This window comes from Crassostrea angulata, chromosome 5 (genome assembly GCF_025612915.1).
Source record: "Crassostrea angulata isolate pt1a10 chromosome 5, ASM2561291v2, whole genome shotgun sequence".
In the NCBI taxonomy this organism is placed as follows: Eukaryota; Metazoa; Mollusca; class Bivalvia; order Ostreida; family Ostreidae; genus Magallana; species Magallana angulata.
The window spans coordinates 45,266,292-45,282,720 of NC_069115.1; the positions used below are offsets into that span (position 1 = coordinate 45,266,292).

At 33.5% G+C, this 16,429-nt stretch overlaps 2 protein-coding genes across 2 annotated transcripts; one reads left to right on the forward strand and one right to left on the reverse strand.

Annotated features, from left to right (window-relative positions):
• Positions 1-4,971: 4,971 nt before the first annotated feature.
• On the forward strand, positions 4,972-9,880 carry LOC128184519 (uncharacterized). The gene is made up of 7 exons (XM_052854039.1): positions 4,972-5,087; positions 5,268-5,428; positions 5,775-6,715; positions 6,843-7,655; positions 7,908-8,128; positions 8,391-8,444; positions 9,727-9,880. Exons 1-7 carry the CDS (start codon positions 5,010-5,012, stop codon positions 9,829-9,831), a joined length of 2,373 nt encoding a protein of 790 aa, XP_052709999.1. The 5' UTR covers positions 4,972-5,009; the 3' UTR covers positions 9,832-9,880.
• Positions 9,881-10,381: 501 nt separating this feature from the next.
• LOC128184520 (uncharacterized) lies at positions 10,382-13,730 on the reverse strand. Its single transcript, XM_052854040.1, has 2 exons — positions 13,604-13,730; positions 10,382-13,284 (listed from the first exon to the last, which is right to left on the reverse strand). The coding sequence occupies exon 2, from the start codon at positions 13,264-13,266 to the stop codon at positions 12,739-12,741; it is 528 nt and encodes a 175-aa protein (XP_052710000.1). The 5' UTR covers positions 13,267-13,284; positions 13,604-13,730; the 3' UTR covers positions 10,382-12,738.
• Between the last annotated feature and the right edge of the window lie 2,699 nt (positions 13,731-16,429).

Genomic DNA, 16,429 nt, shown 5'->3' on the forward strand with positions numbered 1-16,429 from the left:
GTGTAAAAAGCTTTACATGTTGACATGTACATGTTTTCATTTGACAAGTTAACGAAAGTCTTTGTGCGTACAACTGGCATAAAGTTGCCGCAGAAAGTATGCTGGTTTATACAGGAGGCATTAATTCATAAGAATTTTTGTTGTTGTTGGAGTATACGCTTTTCCTTTAGGAGTTAAAATTATTGTTGTTAAGTTCTTATAGTGCACAATCATTAAAAACGGCAATTGTAAAACAAAACATTCTTTTTCTTTTCTAGTAAACCACAAAATATGGAATCAAAAAACTCTATGCATTACATTTTAGTTATTAACTCCATGCATTTAAAATCTACCTTGAATCAGAGCTGCATGTGTGTGTGTACCATTACGTAAGCTCTCCCTTGCCCGCGGCCGAGAAAATCGGTTACCATGCTCGCGGCTGGACTACCTAGCGGTCAGCGGTTATCTAATACACGAGAGTTGCGTCTCTCATATATGAGTTTATGTAGCCGCGAACTCAAGAATTGTTTTAGTTTTGATTACACAAAATCTTTTGTGGATTAAACGATTGGATGTCAAGTAAGAAATAGTTCATTTAATTAATAAAAGCAATGTCATTCTCTAAAGCAATAATAGACATAGATCAATTGTGGGGTTTAAGTTTAAAATATATAACTTCTATTTGATAGAGTAAGGTCGTTATACTGCAAACTTTTCAAATCTTCCTTGGTTCTGAGCTGTGCGATTCTGTGCTTTGTACCTTTACGTAATCTATTCTTCGCCCACGGCCGAGGAGATCAGCCACGGATGCATTACCTAGCGGTAAGCGGTTATTTAATACACAAGATTCGCACACCGGATTACACTTACATGCATATGAACGTGTTTGAGTTAATATAGCCGTATATACAAGAACTGTTTTAATTTTATGTTATAAAAGTTTGTCCTACTTGTATATATATTTAATTAAATATTTGAGTGTAAATGAATATTAATGAATGATATTACTCCAAATCGGAAAAATCGTTAGAATAAACTAATGTTTCGTTTGTTTAAGTAAAGTACTTAAAAAAACTGTACAATTAATGTTTTAAATCAACACCCCCCCCTCAAATATTAAACCTTTAAATGATGATCATCCCTCGCACATGGCTGAGGAGATCCGGCGCGAGTGGATAAGTGATCTGCCGTCGGTTCGTGTTCTTCTACATGTACCTTATGACGCGTTTATGTTTCATATTTTGCACGGACACAACTATATTTTATTATGTTTTCAACTATTATATTGGTTTAAGATGAAAAGATAAATTTATTTTACTTGTACAGTTGATTAAGCATTGGTGTATACGATAGCGTACAAGGTAGTTTAAACATCAAATCAAATTATAATCAAAGTTCCATGTTACATGTTTGCGGTAGGTGCTAGCACGATAAAAGAATGTCCTGAGTTGAGGCATTCGATGATTATTTAAAAGAATATTCACATGAGTTTTAAACAACTTTAGATAAGATTCTATCGGTCACATATTAATCACTTCTGTAGTTTTTCTACATGTTCGTTTCATTATGGAAGCGAACTCATTGCTGCCCCCCCCCCCCCCCGCCCCCTCCTCCCGCCCCGCTGACAGGAGCTCGCGCTGTATTTTTTTTGGCGAAACGATATCAAGATCTGTCGAAAATCATTTTTGGTGGCTTCTTCTTATGTGTAACATTTTGTTTCACTTTCCCAACCGTTTGTTTATTCGGTCAGTCTGTGTTAATTCAATCGCCACGTGCGACCGAGAATCTTGTGTCGCTTCAGCGCACACAGCTCAGAACATATATAGCCCCGGGTCATCAATTGTTATGTAATTGAGTAACAGTTGGAATGGTGCTTTTACTACATAAAATATAAATAAAAAATCATCCAGAAAAAATGTTACCGTAACTCAATAGTCAATACCAAAAATAAAAATCCGTATGATTACAAACTGAAATCGGTTTTTCAGTATTCGGCGGGATTTGATTTTTCTTCTAACATTAGTATTTTTATTGGTTTCAGAGAATACGATGTAAAAATACAAACAGGAAATAAATCTGATATTATTTACATTGATAATGTTGAAAAATATTTAAAATTAAATTAGTCACATTCGTTAGAAAACAATGTTATACAAACATCCGATAATTTTTTTCCTATGTCGTATCATTCGCGTAAATAAATATGTTTTGTACATATCCATGTACCTCAGAAAAAATTCAAATGATTAAACAAAAAAGAAAGTTGTAATTACTATTTCGGATTTTTTTTCAAAGTAATTTAACATTGTATTGAAAAGAACAAGAAATAAAAATGATTTAAATTTTTGACTCAATCTTCGTATATATTACCGGCGCTCCTTACATGTATAACGGCGTACAGTGTATATAGATTATCATGATCTATTTGAATTAAGTTCCATTCGTAAAGATTCCCATAATAATTAATTGCATGACTGTGTACATTGTAGGCAAATCCCTGTGCGTTTATTACGTCTTGTTTTCCGTTAACAGTGGTTTAAGTAATTAAAATAATTACTTGTAAAAATATCTGTAATCGGGATTCCAAAGAACTTACTTCCCGCAATTCATAGAAATGATCAGTATGTTTTCTTTCTATGTTTAAATTTAATTTTGTTCAAATAATTAATAAATTTTCTATCATTTAAATTGTGTGCTTCATCAAATACTGATTCCAATTACCTTGAAGTCATTAATTTTTCCATTGGCTATTGACAAAAAAAGAGACGCTTGACCATCCAATGAAAACAAATACACAGAGTTTGATTGACAGGTTCAGCCAGGTGCAGGTCTCACCCGATGTCCGAGGTTATGTGTGTCGCGAGTGGTCTCAATAAGAGTTATCGATGTAAATAAATTAAAAAAAGATACATGCTTATCAAAACATGCTCGTGTAAGTTAAAGTTGATTAAGGCTTGTTCCAACAGAAATCATATTTTGCTAACTGTATTTAATATTTTTTATGTATAGCGAATTTTAATATTGTACAGTCATTTTACCGGTAACGAATCAGTATGCGGTTTCTCGTGCATGCAACTATTATTATCGGAATTCCAAATGTTTTTATTTTTTGTTTAAATCGCGTTTCTTTGTCCTTCTAAACTGTATCAAACCCGAAAAAATAAAGGATGAATTACGGAGACAGTAATTTCAACACCCCCTCCAGTTTCCTAGTTTTGAATTCGTTTCCCAGTATCGAATTAAGCGCCCTTTATCACTTCTGACCGAATATTTTGAGGCGAATTAATTTCAAAAATATACTAGAGGTACATGTTAATGGACTTATAAATGAACAAGGAAAAACAATTGTGGGAATATGTCATTTAAACAAATTATATGATCGTTATTTTTATCATACCGTTTTCCGGTCAAATTGAAACTGGACTTGAACAGTTTTCATTTCCGTTACTTTATAATATTGAATTTTCATACAAACACTTTATAGTAGTAATTGATGATAAGTAGTTGCCATTTTCCTTTGTTTTTCCCGTATATCTATCAATTTTTGCAGCCAAATAATACTTCTGTCGCAATGAACCGTAACTAGGAAAACTACACGTGGTTCTATTTGAAGTCGTAATTTCATTCAAAGCTCCATTATTTGATATGATGTATTATCTTTTTAAATGAATTATATTTACTAATTATTCACTAAATAGGGATCAATAACAAACTTATTTTCATAGTAAGGCTTAATTGTTTTCACACTTTCGTTTTTTCTGCTTTGAACATCCGGCAGCCCATATCTGGGGCACATTTTTAATTTGTAAACAATTCGGTAAATAATCGTGCAAATGGCAAACACTGATATAATATTTATTTCTATGTTATAATCACCTAGCTAGAATTTTTTAAAACCTCAACTTTGTCTTCCACCAATAATTTTTCTAAAAATTATTCGATACTGGCAAATATTCGTTACCGGTAAAACTGTACCAGTACTGAAACATCGTAGAAAACGTTATATATACATGTACTCTGTAACAAGTCGTCTTTTAATACATATACTTTTCTTTTGTTTGTTAAAAATAAATTCAATTTTGTAAGTATATCATTTCTTCTAGATTTTTTTTTCATGAAAATACCTACAAGAGAGTTTTGCCAATCACAAACAGTTTAAAGTACATGTAATGTAAAACACGGGCTCCATTTTGAAACAAATTGTCAGAGAGTTCCGAATGAAATCTGATAAACGTTTCACATGGTTCTCGCACGCTTTGCTCGAAACGATTTAAACGCATTGTCCGAAATTTTGCACGCTTTGTCCGAAACGCTAAACGGTTTACACGAAACGCTTCACGATTCACACGAAACGCTAAACGGTTAATACGAAACGTTTTTCGCACGTAAGTCGCACGCTTTTTTTTGTTGTAGTAGTACGTTTCAGGGTCTGTAAATTTTGTCAGCACGCAACAATTCTAAATTGCACATTGTCTTCAAAAATTTACAAATATTTAAATAAAGAAGTTATCTTAGAGAAAAGGTTACGTGTTTTGTAAACGGGTTCGGTTTAAAATAAAAAAAAACCACCACAATTCCTGACATGACACATGAGTACATACTGTTTATTACAATGCTTGCTACCCTCTGAAAATTTAACTCGCCATTAAATATCTCATTTTTAAAATAATGTTTGTTACGATTACATAAACTGTATGCGACAAATAGTTTTCCTAAAACATTTTCTTATTTTCTTTTTCAAAACACGTTTTATATGCAGGCTTTCAATCACAACACGTTTTTATAACAAAAGCAGAACTGAAAGTTTAGTAATTATAATCGTTTGACACCATATCACATATATTTTCAACTCGCAGCAACAACGGAAGACCTACTCGTGGCTTTGCCACGAGCTCTGCTCTAGTTACTTTAAACTTAGTGTGAAAAGATCTAGTCATCTGGTACTCAAACAAAAGACAGCTGATAGATACGAATCATCTCACGAACGACGGAATATGATACCAAAATGACGCGGGAAATTCGGACCACAGATGGCGAAGTCAACATTTTCTGCTTTTCTCTCCTTAATCCGAACTCATGTAAAAGTATTTAGGAACACAGAGCTGCAAGTGAGACTTAGCTATTTAGTGTTATTTACTTATTTTACCATGATGAATTATCAAGCTATTTGAACATATAAAGATATATATTTAATATCTTAGCACTCTATGAACATCACAAACAAAATAACAGGGCTGTCAACTACAATGTTGTATTCAAAATTTACTTGTTACATTGTTTATTTACAGGCAATCATACAGATACCTGAGAAGGTGCAAAGCTTTTCAATAACACAGGGTAATTCATCCAAATCTGAGGAGTGGATCTTGCTAGTTGGATCAAGTACTGGAAAGATATATAGAACAAATGACTTGGAGTATAGGACGCAGCTAAAACAAGCTCATCTGGAGTAAGTTGGTGATACTATCCAACATATTGTAGATTTCTGTGTAACATCATGAACATGAAGTGATGTTTATGATAACATCTATTTTGATATGACCACAATATCGTTGTAACGGGATGGGAGAAATAATGACGGACCAGACCCGGGCTCCCTGAATCTCTAGTCAGGTGCTCTTCCAACTAAGCTATGATATCTGGTGCCGGTGTTCAAACTGGTCCGACCGCCACACATTAAAAAGGGCTATGCTATTTTCTTTATAATAACATTTTGTGAATGGGGTAACAGAATGTTATAGTATCTATATAGAATGTGATTTACATAGGATATAAATTTTTTTTTCTCTGGACAGATATCAGACCTCTTTGGAAAACCAGCAGATTTTTACAGATCTTTTGGATCCCCAGGCTTCAGACATTAAAGACATTGACAACACAGAAACACCAGTTATTGTTTCCCCTGAGAGCTTTGTCCACATTCTTTCATCAGCCCACGTCTTGCTCTCTCTGAAATCTCCCATTCTCGATCTTTGTCAAACTCTAGGATTCGTTTTTGCTGTGATCAAAGACGATGACTCGGTGAAAGTGGAGAGTTTCTCTAGTGACATTAGCAGTAAGTTGGCCAGTCCACTCACAGTTCATGTTTTACAAAAGAGGTCTTGTATACAGAATACTCAAAATGCGTTTCATCTGTACATTTTAACCTGTGACTTGATACAGAGTCCAAACCAGGAGAGAAGCGGCACAACTATAGACCTATCTAATGAATTGTTTAAGTCTATTGGGGGTGAAGAGGTCACTCTCTGTAACTCCCCTCTACTTTTCCTCACATCAGACGAGGGCTCTGTGTATTTCAGTGCACTGAGTCCCCATCTTTCATCACATGAACAGTGCTATTTTTCACTCTTATATCCCACCAGCAAACCAATCCGAAACATTCAGTCAAGTAGAATTGCGCTAAGAGAAAAGATGAACCCTGGCCCAGATTCTGCTCTTGATCGGAAAGTCATCAATGGTCTCGTGATCTGTTCCTCCAATGGAGATTCAACAGTTCTGACTTGTGACAAAAAATATGGCGCACAGTATGTTCCCTTCACAGTGCCTTGTTCCATCAATGATGTTAAGATTGTGGGAACCAAGATGTATGTTAGCAGTGGAGAGGACCTGTTGGTGGCTGATTATGCACTCCTGGAGAAAGATGACAAGTATTATGTGGAAATGGATAAAATGACAAGTCTGAAATTTGCTGGTGCTTTGAAGATCCACTGTGTTTCGGATACCAGTCTTGTTGAAGGTAGGTATTTATGGAGCTTTATTTTTGTCCCAGGTAAATATTGTTTGTAGAGATATTATTTATGTATATGTAAGTAACAGAAGGTTCAGTGATCAGAGAAGGAAGTATCTAATTTTACTTATTTCAGAAACTGTCAGTCACATATTATGTGGAACAGAGTCGGGAAGAGTCTCGGAGATAGATGTTGGTTTAAGACTGAAACAGCCTGCCACACAGAGAATACAAGAGCAGGGTCGGCACATTAAAGAGCTTCTAACGGCTATAGAAAACTGTCAGCTGCAAATCCAAAGGTTGACTTGTAAAGAGGACAGACAGAAGGAGTTCATCTCACAATTAAACGTAGCCTCGTACCTGATGAACAGTGAAAGGCTATTTCAGTGTGAGTATGGTGTTCTGCAGAAAGTGAAGGGTGGGGATTTCTTTCTAGCACTAAAAGCAACCAATCAAAGTGGTGTAAAGTTGTCATGTGACTGGAGCCTTTTGGTAAATGTTCATCAGACATACATACATAAAACATCATCTGGAAGTGAAAAACTGAACATGGGATTGAATCCAAATGAATGTGTGCACATCCAAGTTGATCTTCCATCACAGGATGTAAAAGTCCATTACAAAATTACTGTAGCTCTCTGTCTACATTATCCTGTTGACCTTGTAGATTTACCTGTCCCGAGTAAGGACAGCTTTTTATCGATCTTAATTGATCAGAAGACAATTGATATCTTGCATTTTCTCTTTGATGAGAAATGTTTACACAGAAAAACTTTTCAGACAGGATTTAATTTACATGCTGCAATAACTGAAGCTGCATTGAGGCGACCTGTTTCAAGTCCACTGTCTGACACAGTCCCACCAAATAGAGAGGACACACCTTATCATATGAATCTGTTTAGATCAGCCACCTTACTGCAAAAACCAGAAATATCAGTTCATGGACAAGGTGACTTGTACACTTTAGTTTTGAATGGTTCAGTTTGAATGATAGTGACATTAAGTTGAATTGAATAATCAAATATTACTATATACAGCCAAATTATGCCATAGTTTTTTCTCATAAATTTAATTAATTTAGTGATATCTTTTACTTTATACATGTATTATGGAAAATTCTGATATTTGAAATCAGTGTTGTGTTTATCAGACTTTGTTAATTAATATGGAAAATCATCTTGTTTCTGAAAATCATTTGCAGATGTGGATGCAGTATTGAGGTTTCTAACTCAGCCATGTCAACAGCCTGTGAACATTGAGAACCATGAAGCAAAACTGGTGGACACAACTGTTGAACCAGTCAAGATATCCATTCAGTTGTTTGACACAGACACAGGCATATCAATGCTGAAACTCACCATTATTTCAAGGGAGATCACTCTTGCTGCAGCAGTTCACGAGGCTATATCCAGATATTTACAGGTGAAGTTTTTTTTGTCAAAAAGAACCACAATTTAATAAAAGTTCGATCTTTTACAGTTAAATTCATTAATTTGTAACAAATGCTTTAGCTTTACAAAGGATGAAACCAATATAAGTGTGTCATTTATAAGATATTTTAAACATTTATGGAAAAAAGTAAATTACATTTGAGAATAAACCTTAAAATAACTTTTAAAGTAGAAATTTTTACTGTATGGCTTTTCAGTTGACTCCAAAGATTTTCTTTTCTTTTTTTTCATAGATAACTGATAAAGCTTTGGTTGATGAACATATACCCAAAGAGTATTTACTCAAGGTAAAAAGACTAACATTATTTTGTGTTTGCTATAGAAAAAAAACCAGTTTCAAATTGACCAGTGTTCATGGTCTATCAATTTTTTGACTCAGACATCATTAACCGGGTTTTCCAACGGAAAAATCCGGTTATTAAAATGGTGAAAATGGCGGGCGGGCGGATAACTCCTCCTACAGTTCTCAAGATAGGAAGTTGTTCTTTTGCAGATCAATTGTACATATATCAGAGGTGTGCATATTGCTAGGATTGTGATTTCTGATTATTTATGAAAAAAATACCAGCTTTTGAACTTAGTCATTTTTTGGCAAAATATTGCATATAGGGTACCCTCATTGTACGGATAACTCCTCCTACAGTTCTCAAGATAGGAAGTTGTTCTTTTGCAGATCAATTGTACATATATCAGAGGTGTGCATATTGCTAGGATTGTGATTTCTGATAATTGATGAAAAAAATACCAGCTTTTGAACTTAGTCATTTTTCGGCAAAATATTGCATATAGGGTACCCTCATTGTACGGATAACTCCTCCTACAGTTCCCAAGATAGGAAGTTGTTCTTTTGCAGATCAATTGTACATATATCAGAGGTGTGCATATTGCTAGGATTGTGATTTCTGATTATTTATGAAAAAAATACCAGCTTTTGAACTTAGTCATTTTTTGGCAAAATATTGCATATAGGGTACTCCATTTCACTGGATACTGGTTGACATGGATTATGGATACAGTTCACATAAATGAAAACCTGGTTTTCTGTCACATTGACAGCTTTTCACTTGTTTTATATACTGTTACAGAAAATTCCTAATTAAACGTGAGGAATTTGTATCCGCGTAAAATCACGAGAAGCCCGTCTTGCGAATTCTAAAATCTCGCTTTTAATTTTGGGACACATGTAAACTACATGAAACTTTAATAAAATTTGGCATTCGCAATTTTATGTCCTCGCGATTCAATGGTAAATCATTAAATCATTAATTACTTGCGTAATATAAGAAATCTACAGTACAGTCAATCCTCATTGTCTTGAAACTCCACAAGTCTAAATAAAATTGCTTTCAAAATTTTAGGTAAAAATAAATGTTTTGGACATCTTAATCACTTAACCATATCCATAGTATTCAAGATATCAGCGTTTGCAATACAGCGTAATGTAGAGCAGTTCAACTGTATATACATGTACATACTGAAATTGAACTTCACTTGCAAGTAATTTAAAAGATCACAATTAACACAATTATTTACAGTATGTTTAATAGATCTTTACTGTTTGTTTTGTAGGGTACACTGCCTTCTAGTGACCTTTCCTCTGCCTTGATTTCATCAGTAACGAAGGGGGATGTTGTTAATGTTTACAGACGGTTAAGATGTGGCCATGCTGAATGAAAAAGATTAGATGATTTTGAGATCAAAAGAAATAAATAGCCTAAATATAGACTTGTTTGTATTTACATGTATACCTATTTCAGAGATGGACTGATATGTAGAATAAAACTTAAAAAGTGTGAAATGGTTGAAATTTGAATAATATAGAACCATTTTAACAAGACCTTGGACTTTCGGTAGGATTTGACTATCTTTTTCTTGTCTCAAAACAGTTAAAAATGGCACTGATTTCAAGTGAAATATGTATACACAGATTGTGTAGTCTTAGCTCAAAAGCCAGACAAATCTTGTTGATTTCAAAGAGCCATAGCAATAGCAATGAAATAGAAAGGCTTACATCACATTGCTGTTTGACACAACTACCTATTAAAAGTCCAAGCTCCTGTTAAAATGGTTCTAAATCTGTCTGATGTGGCTTGCAGTTACTATGAGGAGAAATATTTTAAAATCAAATCGACATCTGTGGAGTATAACTTATTTCTTCTGTGGCTATTCAAGATAACTTTTCTTAATGTTTATACTGAAACAAGAGAGCAAAGTCACCAAGGCATTCAGTTTAAAACACCTTTAATATGGTTAACATTTTAAATCTAAAAGAACAAGTCATATGGCATACAACATAAGCAAAGAACAACAAGGTATATAATACAATATAGACTACATTTACAATGTATTTACATGTTTTTTTTATGTTGAATATTAAAAAATAGATTTCAGATATTAACATGAAGAAGAGCTCCAAAACATTACAAATTGCACTTATATTTATACCATTTTCAAGACTTGATATGAACAAATTGCAATAAAGAGAAACAGATAAATTGGCAAGTCTTAAGTACAAACAACTGCGTAAATCAAATATTGTTCACAATAATAATGACATCTATCTGTAAGATACACTACCAGTTAATCCATCTATGAATTATGGATTTAATCTGTGATTAGAAAGAAAACCAAAATATGACAAAAAATATGCATGTCTAATAAATAAAATTTAATAATTTAAAAACGAGCATGCATGAATAATTCAACTTAAAATGTACCGGTACGTGCTTATGATTAAATGGAATGATGCTGAAAAGTGGAGTCTGATTGGTACAAAAAGAGTCCTTTGATTTGCTGTCGAGTTTTGAAACCCCTTTTTGAAGAAATTTTAATATACAAGATTTTTGTTGATTGTTTAAACTATGATCAACCAGTTCAAAAATACTAGTAATGATTTACATCAAAATAATTGTTGAAAAAAGCAAATCAAAATGTAAAATGAAAACGAATCTTCTTTCTTTGAATGAAAATTCACAACCCATATTAGCCATTTTCACCTATAAATGGTTGAAATCAATTTAATTTTTCAAATTGAACAGATCTCTTCTGAAATTTCCTTTTGTACAGTCCCTGTGTAAATGTCATAGATAAAACAAAACAAAAAATTGCAGATCTTAAATTTGAGAAAAGATATAATATTAAAATAAAATGTGGAATCAGTTTTTAAACTGTTTTTAAAAGATATATTCCCTAAAATATAAAAGAATATTTTTCAAATAAAATGCACACCACCTTAAAGTTTGCATCCATGTATTTTGAGGTATTTACAATACATGGCAGACTTCAACTTTCTTTTTTTTTTTAAAATGGTTAAACAAATAGTAAAAGAAAGAACCCTCTTGGCTTAAGACATCTAAAAAGTGACATAATGCCAATTATGTTTTAAAATACATAAAATCATATTCTAATATACAAGTATGACTGTATGATAAAAAGGAGCAGACTCATAGGCAAAACATATCTTGAATGCCATGACTAAATGAAGAACACAGCCAAAATCCCATACAAGTGCAAGAAATTTGACTTAATAAGCGATATGGTATCCACCGAATAAACATTGCACCTATTATATGGCAAAAAAAAAATTCTGTATATGCATCTTATGAATGCTGTTAAATGGACATTGTGTCATCATGGAAACACAAAAATGAGTATTCCTCTACATTTTAAAGCTTAAACATTTTAAATAATTATTTTATATAGAAAAGGGTATAATGGCAATACTCTTGTAAAAATACATTTTATATACGTTTCCATTGCAGGTTAAAAATACATGCATATGGATAAAAATGCCTAAATTGAAGTTAGAAGAAAATATCTAACCGTAAAATCCGTTACATGGGAACAGAGAAAATTTCATGTAATATCAATGAAATGATAAATTTCTGTATAAACTTTTAAGATTTTTAAAAAATAAACAGGCAATGTGTAATACAGATACCATAAAATACTATTGATTCAAGAGCAAGCTTGGCATGATAAAGCCCTTTAAGCCATACATTGACAATAACTATATCAGTGTTGTCTCTAAAAACTGAAGTAGAGGGAGGAAATGAAAAAGTAGAAGGGGGTCTGGGGGTCTTGCTTATAGCTACATTGTGTTTGAAATGCAAAAATAGCCGGGTAATTAAGGCATTATAGGTTAGGGAATTCCCCACCTCCCGGGTCTTAGAGACAACCCTGCTATATATAATAGAGTAAATAGTAATAAATATAATAATTAACTTAATTAAAATAATTAAATAGTAATTATAGGCTACTATGCTATTTCACTAATACATGTATTGAAAACAATTAGGTACTGCACCATCTATCTGGAGTTCAATCTACAGGGTTTTTTTAATTTTTTTAACCATGAATTGAATGTTAGTTTCAAATTCAACACTTATTGGCAAATGACAAATTATCAACAGACCACTTCTCGCCAGTGCATTGTTCCATCATTTTAATATCAACACATAAAGTTATATTGACGTACGATAAATGACGGAACAATGCACTGGCAAGAAATAATACTCAGCGAGAACTCGTCACAAGCCGGCCTGTATCACTTTTTGTAAAACTAACAAATGTGTTGGAATTTTAAAATTCATAGTTTGTCAGTCCAAGTATAAGAAATAAAATAATCAAAAAGAGTCCAGATCCCACGGCTATGTAACTGACTAAAGCCGCTCGTCTGGCCCGCTTCTGGGCTAGTCCATATAGACCTTTCCCGTTGTACAGTTTGGCTTTCCAGGCCTCTCTGTTAGCAAAGACACCAAAGCACAAACAAAAGACCACACTCACATAGGACAGAACCAAGATTTGGTTGAACGTTTTCCAGGGTCGAGGGGTGAGGTCGTCTTCGGGGACTTTTTTGACCATGTGGGGTAGAGTCACTGTTGTTTCTCTGTACGGATTCTCTGAGGTATTGTGGTATGTTGGGTCTATGGCGTAACTTTTTACAGCGTTGTTCTTACTCTGGGAGGCCTGCTGGTTTTCTATTAGTAGAGATAGTTCCACTTGCTCTGCATCTTCATGATTTGGTTTTGTGTCAGAGGGCGTTTCTTCGTTTAACTGTAATGGCTCTGTTTCAATCACTACGGAGTCACTCTTGGCTGTGCACGCCATAGTTTTACTGGTTTTTCTCTATAAACAGATGGATTAGTCACAATTGAGATTGTACAGTACTATATATCTATATAGATACACAGGTGTACTGATGTATAGTGAATGTGTAATGACAAATACACCACATAAATATCATTCTTCAGAAAACATATTTAGTAATATAGTGGCTATTGCACAATCATTTGAATTTTTATTAACTCTAAATTTTTAAACGAAAAAAATAAACATTTCTTGAAGGCAATAATGAATATCTTTACGTAATGTTATGTGTTTGTTTGCAGAATCAATCCCAGTTGAATATTTAAAAATAAAACAAGTAACATAATCATTGGTTTACCTTCAAATAAGCAATTTATTCTTCTAAAACGCAGAATAAACAATATGGTGACTCACTACTGACTCCTGTACTTTCGATTTCTCAAAACAGGAAATTTATGTTCTTAGGTGCGTCAGTTTACCCAAATGAACCCCAATTTCGGTACGCTAAAATACCGAATTGACCCAGGTTTACCTGGAATTTTTACCGAAATGCCCATTGAAATAAAAAAAATGTCTTTTCAAAGCAAAAAATTCACCTTTTTATTTAATAGAATGTGTTACATAGTATGTAATTGATTTATAAACATAATCAAAATATTTATCAACCGATGTACGAGGAATCATTAAAATCCAAGAGCGACAACTCTTCAAAATGTCTCAATCATTTACTTATTCCTATTAAAAGGGTCGATGGTCGTGGCCATTTTAAGACTTTATTTATTTTATTTAGTAGAAGAGCTTAATATGAAAATATAGGAAAATATCCAAATTTAAAAAGAAAAATTTATGAAAATATTCTTAATAAATGATTATTTAAACAAACCATATGTTAAAATTTTAGGCAAGTCAAAGAATATGGTTTGTGAAACTTTTGTTCCATTAATTAAGGCGGGCTGTAAATGGAAAGACCGTAGATAGCATCAAGTGGGGGTGGGGGTACTGACCATAAAAAAGGGGGGGGGATGGGTTCCAAAGAACATACTATAACAGAATTTCTGTTTCGATGCTTTTTAGCATGCTCCAAAAAAAGTGGCGGCCGACTATTTCAAAATAATTTTTTTTAAACATACTTTTTGGTCAAATATTGTAAAAATTGAAATTTTTTAAATCGGTGACAGTATTTTATTTATAATGGACTTTTATCGACGTTAATATCGACAGGTGTCCAATACAACCTTAAAGTACATTAACACTACTGGAACTTATGCTGTATATCTGTTTTGTAGTAGGGATTCCCGTCTCACCTAGCTCTGAATTAAAGAGGGACACTGCTCAGTGGCGTCGGAAGCAAATTGAAAGGGGGGGGGCTAGACCTTATCAGGAATCTTGACAAAGAAAAGGTGGATTATGAGTAAGGTTATGTCTAACTTTGCAAATAAGTGGGGGTGGGGGAAGAGGGGCTGACATCCCCCCCTCCTGTTCCGACGCCTATGCTGCTGATGATATGGTAGTTAACATGTATCTTACAGCTCTGCACTGTACACTCTCAATCTTTTAGATGTTACGCTGGATATATATGTAAAATACCGAGTCCCACACGTACAGATCAAGCAAAGACAACTCGAGGTGTGATCACGGATTTGTGGCGCATCCCAATGTTGTCGAGGACTATTACTGAATATCCAGAGAAATATTTGGTGAAGTTTACTTTCTTTCACAAGTTTATGAGGTGGTTCCAGCGAAACGTATTGTTCAACCCCCCCCCCCCCCCCACAAATCTATTTTTCTATTCACGTAGTAAACGCATCAAAATGAGATCTTTGACCAGTATATAATTTTATTTTGGAAATGTTCACATGATTACTTGCATGGAGTAAGAAATAATAGTAGGATGTAACAATGATGTATCAGAGTACTCGGTGTCGAAATATCTACAAGTCTGCACTGCCCAAAGTACCCTCTTAACTCGGCAATTTTTTTGAGATAGTTTAAACAAAATGTTTTCAAGAATCTGATATATATCATTCTTCTAGAGACGTTTAATCATTTTTGTTGTTGATAAAAATGCATACAGGCCTGAATGCCTGTCGAAATGCATCAAAACGAAAGACCTTTGGAAGAAAGTGACAATGATTTAAACACTCGAAATAAGTGGAAAACGACCATCACAAGTGTTACAGATAGAGCGTAGTAAATTCAAACTTTAGAAAACTAATCATTCGGACGAAAACTCTCAAACAATGAGGTTCAATGTCGCAGCATCAAGTGTGAAAGCCCCTTGCAATCGTTATGAGAAGATGTGGGAAAAAAAAATTCTAAAACCCTGATGTAATTAGCTTTTTATTTATACAATGTAATTGAAACAAAATGAATTATTCTTGCTGCAACAACCAATACGAAATTAGTAAATGCGCAAATTCAATCCAAAAAACAATCCTAAGTTTATTCTAATTCTTTGCCAACGTTTACACAAGTATGGAAATAAGTTTATCAGGCATACAACAATATCACCAAATTCTACTCATTTTATCATTTTTGAATGGACTATGAGTATAACTGTCTAAATATACTTGTAGATTGCCTTGTCTGTTAAACAGACTTCATTTTTGTGTATATAAAACAGGATAAAATCTTTTAAATTTAAAAGATTACTGGGGTATATAAGCGTTATGTATTCTTGTACAAAAGTTGCTTGCTATACGACCCTATCTGTGAAATAAAATATCGTTTCAATTTAAAAGAATCTTAAGTTGTTAACAATAATCATGAACAGTTAAAACAAAAGATCGAAAGAGTGAAAAGACCTTTAAAAATGACAGCGCTATTGTGATTTTAAAATGTTAGGTCATCATTTTTGAATTGAAACGCGACAGAGAATCTACCTCATTCGAGATAAATAACTTGAACATGGTCGGCCATTATAGTTCTATCTCTGTGATTATTTCTGTGCTAATTGCCACGTCATATGGATGTAAGTTATTAATCACTTTATCTTAATAGCAAAGTTTTGATTTGAATATCTGCATGAATTGAATATATTCAGATGGCACCGTAGCTTTTTCAGAGATAGTTTAATTTCAAGATATGTTTATCATTTTTTGGGGATTACTCATCCAAATGTAAGCTAAAAGTTGTCAATATAGAAAAGGATGGAAAATTAGAATGATTAATTATGGCAGACTGT

Excerpts from the sequence above, each read along its gene's own strand:
- LOC128184520 (XM_052854040.1), bottom strand. The coding sequence starts at position 13,266 with ATGGCGTGCACAGCCAAGAGTGACTCCGTAGTGATTGAAACAGAGCCA.
- LOC128184519 (XM_052854039.1), top strand. The coding sequence starts at position 5,010 with ATGGCGAAGTCAACATTTTCTGCTTTTCTCTCCTTAATCCGAACTCAT. Across the intron at positions 5,088-5,267 it reads TTAGGAACACAGAGCTGCAA|GCAATCATACAGATACCTGA; the intron begins GTGAGACTTAGC and ends GTTTATTTACAG. Across the intron at positions 8,129-8,390 it reads CTATATCCAGATATTTACAG|ATAACTGATAAAGCTTTGGT; the intron begins GTGAAGTTTTTT and ends TTTTTTTCATAG.